The following is a 6,548-nucleotide window of genomic DNA, read 5'->3' as shown; positions in this document are numbered from 1 at the left end:
GCCCGCGCAGTGGCTCAGCCCCGGGCTCAGCGCCGCCTGGCGAGCACCGAGGGGACACTCCCAGGGGACCTCCCCGAGCTTCCGGGAAGCTCATCAGCTCTGAGTACCACCTAGCAACAGCACAGAAGCACTCACTGGCCTCGGGGTTGATCGGGAGGACCTGGCTGTTGGCCAACCAGCAGGCCACCTTTGGGTCTCAAAGCAATGGGATGAGAGGGCCCTTCACCAACTTCCTGGTGCCCAGATCACCTTACAGCACACTGAGAGGGATGCCATCCTCCAGAGACCCTTCCTCTACAAAAGCAAATCAGAAAACTCACTTTAAAGAAACCATTTCTTAGCGGCGCTTTAAAGGGAAAAAACGGGCTGAGATTGGGTGGATTTTTGTTTTTGCTTTTTTGTTTGTTTGTTTGTTTGTTTTGGTGTGACTCATTTCTCAGTAAACTGTACCATGAAATTACAGGCAAAGAACAAGCCCATATACTTAATTAGAACATACAGGACAATTTATTAAAGTCAACCTCAAGCAAGACCTGAAACCAATCGGATGCCATTAAAAACTTTTCCACATTCTTACAGAAGCAGAAAACACATCTGAGTCCTAAAGTATCTGTAAAATTAAAAAGGCAAAATTTCAGTCAATACAATGTACAAAAACTGTCCCACCAGCACACGTCAGTAAGAACCGTAAATATCACAGGCAATCCCACATACACTACAACTGGTCCACAGTGAGCTATCTATGTACAGGTTAACCACCACTGGTAGGCTATGTACAGGTTAACCACCACTGATAGGCTATCTATGTACAGGTTAACCACCATTGGCAGACTCATACTTTACAGTAAGACATTGGTCAGTCAACGAAATCCTTAAACTATGTTTCAAAGTCATTATACAGTAATGCCCTAGAAGGATACCTCTGGGGAAAACTAGCACTAATTCCTTAGTGTTAGGAGTTCTGGCCAAGTGACAGAAACTAAAGAGACTGCCCAGTGAAGGGTGATGCTTTGATATTAAGGACTCAAGTGGTTTAAGCAAAATAATATTTCACAGGATCTACAAAGTTCATTACAGGTAAACACAGATGTAAACATCTATAAAGAACATTATTCAAAGAACACAGAGAATGAAGACTGAATCTGCAGGTATTTGTTTATTTGTAATAATCAAGTGGACACAAATGAAATTTGCCATATCGATTCAAAATATACACAAATCTTTGTATATAAAAGATCTTTTGGGCCAGATGTAATCAGTTAGCATCTTGGTTATTATTGGCAGTACAGTTACCATAGGTTACATAACAGAAAATGAGATATTAGCTGACAACGAAGATAAATGTAAACTTCCCCGTTCCTTTGAGCCGACAGGAGCCCGATCCAGGCGAACTGGCCGTCGGGCACTTGAAGGCCATGGGCACGCACCACGGCTCTGCCAGCAGGTAGGGAAAAGACGGTGAAGCTGGGGTACTTCTCACCCCTTCGCGGACTAGCGAAGTCACAGAAAACCAAGGACTGAATACTGACTCTGGCCCCTTCTATTTTCACTTTAATGTACACGTGAATGACTTTCAGAGCCTACGAAAGGACAAGCAATACTTTCCTCCCCTCCCCCGACACAGGTACAAGTGCTCACATCGGCCATTTGTCCACTGGCTTGACAAAAGCCAAACAATGTCATTTTTTTCTTCTTTTTTCTCCTTTTGAGACAGGGTCTCTACATGGCCCTAGCTGTCCTGGAACTCATTACGTAGGCCTTGAACTCACAGACATGCGCCTGCCTCTGCTTTTGGAGTGCCGGGATTAAGGGCGTGCAGAACCATGCCTGGCAGACATGGCTTTTTGAAACAAGGGTTACACACAGCATTTCAGGAGTGTAACATAAATGCAAACACTACCACCCCTCCACACACAACACACCCACACACCCACACACACCCAGGCTTATATTAAAAAGAAAGACAAAAAACACTTGGGGACGAGGCAAACAAATAAAAAAGACAAAGCAAAACCATAGGAACAATTTCTAGAAGTGCTGCCGATATCTCATGCAGGCGTCTCTTCCTCAGAGGTGCCAACACTCTGAGATACCTCCGCTCCCACCGGAAGGGCTTCCCTTTGGACAGTCTACACAGTGGTGCTTCCCACTTTGTAATTTTACAAAGGAACTGGAAAGACAATCCACAGTCTCAAGTACTTGAAGAACCTGAATTGAATGAGGCAGAGGTCTCAGTGTATAGGGGACTACATTGTGCCTGTGATGACCACCCACCATTTCCCTCCCGGGCTCTATTATGCCCTTTCTCCCGGGACCCCCAGTACCCTACCCAGGGTAAAACCTGGTGATATTTCAGGACATCCAAATGTCGAGCTTTTCAATATTGGGTAATCCACTGAAAAGCTGTCTACATTTACTCCTCTAGTGCATCTGAAAATGGACCGAGGTCTTCTTTTGTCTACAAAGAACCAGAGACTTAGGCAGGGTGGTCCTTCGTGGAGGAACTTTCCACTTGCTCACTGTGCTGTCCACAGCGCCTCAGCAGAGCAGGGGAGTGGTCGGATGCAACAGCCATGTGCAGAATGATTCAAGTCTAGGAATAAAGCAACTTCCCAACGCCCTTGTACTCATGAGAAACATAAAAACGACTAGTTTGCCAAGCCGTGAGACTCAAAGGCGATTTGCTTTTCTCTCTCATTAGGACATGACATGTGGCTGGAAGCGTCTCAGCTCTGTGGTGAGTGGATGCTGCAGGAGGAACGTGGGACTGAAACAGAAAATGACAGATAACAGCAGGTCCTGGGAGCCAGGGTCGATATTCCGAACAGATGCCATGATTTCCATCTTTGGGTCTAACAGAACTTAGCAGGGAAGAAAGCACTCAGGAAAGAAACTACTTCATGGACGCTGTCCGCCAGCCCGGCCACCTGAGTGTCTCCCGTGACCACGGACACCCCGTGTCCCCGCTGCACACACCAGTTACAGGGCGTCCCTGCAAATACTGCGGCGGGTAGAGTGGAGCAGCTGGCTGCTGCCCCACTTCCAGTTATCTTTTTAGTTTCAAATATGTTCCTAACTCACTGGGATATGTTATTTATACAACACACAGAAATCTCCAAGTTCTCATGGTTCCCAAACCCAGTCTATTGTACAGCTTAGGGAAGAGAATTTTTGAGAACGGAAATGGAGAAGGGCTTGCAGAGCAAAGGAGAAGATAAAGCCCACTCCATTCTGCTCTCCAACACTGATGAGATTGAAGACGTGAACGGCTGCTTCAGTGCGGGCAGTGAGGGCGCCGCCCCTGCCGCCCCTTCCAGGCACAGGCAGCTATCCTGGCAGCCCAGAGTGGCCCCAAAGTACAGGGTCCGGGACAGCTTCATGACATCATTGCTAGCTCTTACCAACCATATCTAAAGCTTTACACTGCTAATCAGAAATCTCGTCTTCCTAGGAATCTGAATGAGGTTAAAAACCACCGTTAGTCCATGCTGCTTCAAGTGCTTTCTTTTCCGGGCTGGATAAACCAACCACAAAGACTGCATACCACATATGATTTCAAAGCTAATGGATACCAGCTTCAGACCATGGGTAAGCGTGGTGCCTTCTGGAACAGGCTCTGGTGCAGGACAGGCAAGCACAGCTTATGTATACTTAGACGCCTTCAACTCTAAGACAGACCTAGGCCACAACAGCACAGGAAGATGCCCCTGAACCGGCACAGCAAAGCCAAGTTTGGAGCCCCGAAAGCTTCTGGGCCATGCCGAACTGTTTTGAACCATCCCATGCCTTGTGAAATAGCAGAACAATCCTATTAGTCATCAAAAAGAAAAGCTTTGAGAAGTCTTTGCAAAGCTCTTCTATAAACAGAGAAACAAATATGCCACACCAAAGAAGCTGAATTGAGATAGGTCAGCCTAAGGTATTTATAAATACATGATGCACTCTGGGGCTTACTATATAAAAGTTATCTGATACTAAAAAAGCATAAAGTCAAAAAGGAAACAAGATGCAATTTCATATTGGACACTGTTCTCCTAAGAGTTACATTTGGAATATCAAAAGAAATCCTTTATCAGTGAGTTTAAAAAACGTTTATCACGTCTGTATAAAATAATATTTTAGTATGATAAAACCCAGATATTCTTACTTTACTTTTCTAAAGGAGATCAAACTTCATAATTGCTAACGAGCGCAGTGTAGTGTTTGCATGGGCTGTGCTTCTGTCACAGTGACCACACGGGGCCGTAGCGTCCTGTCTCTCCGCTCATCAGAGCTTGTCTAACCACAGGACTACTAGAAATGCTACATCCAGCTAAGTGGCAGTTTAGGAGCTTAGAGGGAGACTGTAGTGTCTGTTGTCTATAAATTGCACATGTGTATATATATTTTAAAAAAGGAGGCACAAAATTGCTCTTTCTTCCAGAGAAAGAGGTCTGAATTGATTTGTAAAAAATTAAAAAAGGAACCAACACACTGGACACAACTCCAGGATGTCGTGGAGCATCTCCCGCCCCACGTTAATGACGTACTAGGTTCTTGAGGAGGATAAACCCTACTGTGTACCGCCTGCTGGAAAGCAGTTAAAACTCACTGAGAAAGTTCATGTTTCATAGTGACACTAGTTTCCTACTCAGTCCAGTGTTCCAATGTCTCACGTGATTTCATGCAAGTAATACCGGAATAGCTCTATGGCTAAGTGCGAGATGCAAGGGAATTCTGTGGGTCGACACCGTGGTGGCTCGGGTCTGTGCCATTCAAACGGAACATAACGTTTGCGAACACTGACTTTCTGGGGAGTGTTCTCAAGTGCTCTCTAAGATGAAGCGCTCTCTGTGGCTCTTACAGACCCTGGAAAACTTCCTCCCCTTACTCAATGGGGACAATATGAAGCATTGCATAATACTAAGAAGAAACTGTTCACATATAACTTGGGGGATGTCTCTGTCTATTTTCACCATCCCCAAGTTAGGAAATCAACTGGAAAAAAAAATCTCTTAAAATATAATTCAGATTCAATTACACAGCTCTACTAGGAAACACGGTTGAGTGATCAGCTGGCCATTGATTGGCAGAGCGAAGGACAGACAATCAAATGCCCTTAAATTCCAGTGAGACTGGAGTCTACACGAAGTGCTCAGGAAATGGTGCGGATCTGATCCAACTTGCGGTCTGTGCCTTACTCTGTCTGTCTTGGCTCCTTGCCGTGCGTCAGGACGACAGCAGTGAGCACTCCCTCTCCCACGCGTTCACAGCCCCACACATGCACTGGATCGGGAAACTGTAGATGGATGACACCCAGAGCCAATGAGTGCCCTCCCTCCCTCCTCCCTCTGGACATTTCCCTACAGCCACACTTCAGGTGGAGTTACTGCACCGTGGAGCCCACCTCGTCTAAGACCAGAGGTAAAAGCTGTCAAGGCATTTGTTTCCAAGAGGCCAGACTGAATACTTGCTGAGAGCCTTCTCTGAGACTAGAAAAGGCATGGGAAAAAAAAAGAGAGAAGTTAAAGTTAGCCTATCTACGGCTCAGTAAAGAGGTATATAAAGGTACGTACACACACACACACACACACACACACACACACACACACACACACACACAGGTCAGATTGTTTGAGCTACACCTCTCACAATTCCTAAAAATGAAAATAAATAAAGGAATGGCTAATTTTGCTTTATACAACCAAGGATTGCATCTTAGGCTTGACAATGATCTTGTTAGCAGCTCTCTCTGTCTCTCTGTCTCTCTCTCTCTCCCACTCACTCACTTTAAAAATGAGGACACCTCTTTCGCTAGTGGCAAAGACACTGAAGCACACACGATAAAAGGCAAGAAAAGACCAAGGGCATCTATCTCACTGTCCACCAAACTCTCCCCAAAGCAACAGAACAAGCCAGAGCCCGACACCGCCCGCGCAGCCTGTGAACCGGTCCCTGTCCTCCCGAACGGCCGTCCAGGAACGGCGCTAGCGTCGCCGGGTTAAATGCAGCATCCGTTGTCTTCCTCCGCTCAGAACAGCAGGGCAGCAAAGAACCCCGTTCACTCTTTTACGTCTTCTCCGGGATCTTGGGATTCCCGTTTACATCTGATCTTGTTCCAATATTCTGGTGACACAGGGGACTCGGGGTTGTGGTCAGAGCAGCAGAGACGACCTTCTAGTGCAGAGGGCACCAGAGCCCCCTTCTCATGAGCTTTACAAAACGAGTGTGGACAGAATTCACAGAAGGAGACGGCTGCGTTGGCACACTCGTCACACTGATGCCATGGACACTCCCACTTTCCTACGGCAGGGTGGGAGAGGGAAACCACCTGTTAGCCTCGATTACCCAGAAAAAGCTCAAGAGTCCCCCGCTCCCCTGGAGACAGGGTCTCGCTGCATAGCCGGGCTGGCCTGGCCTACCTCTGCTCCCTGTGTGCCAGGGTCAAAGGCATATGCCACCACGCCCGACCTTTTCTTTTCTTTTCTTTTCAAAACAATGTCTGTCTATAGAGTCCAGGCTGGCCTCGAACCCCCAGAGATCCACCTGCTTCTGCCTCCCAAGTGCTG

The 6,548-nt window shown here is 46.7% G+C and overlaps 1 protein-coding gene across 1 annotated transcript in view; it reads right to left on the bottom strand.

Annotated features, from left to right (window-relative positions):
- Nucleotides 1-488: 488 nt before the first annotated feature.
- The window catches only part of Nsd3 (nuclear receptor binding SET domain protein 3), a 111,027-nt gene continuing 104,967 nt past the window's right edge, over nucleotides 489-6,548 (bottom strand). Inside the window, 1 exon segment of the mRNA XM_028854832.2 lies at nucleotides 489-6,282. Coding sequence (XP_028710665.1) covers nucleotides 6,041-6,282 — 242 coding nt within the window. The 3' untranslated portion in view covers nucleotides 489-6,040.

The sequence above is a fragment of the Peromyscus leucopus genome, chromosome 17 (assembly GCF_004664715.2).
Source record: "Peromyscus leucopus breed LL Stock chromosome 17, UCI_PerLeu_2.1, whole genome shotgun sequence".
NCBI classification, from domain to species: Eukaryota; Metazoa; Chordata; class Mammalia; order Rodentia; family Cricetidae; genus Peromyscus; species Peromyscus leucopus.
The sequence above is the reverse complement of the archived record's forward strand: the minus strand, read 5'-3'. Positions and strand labels throughout refer to the sequence as shown.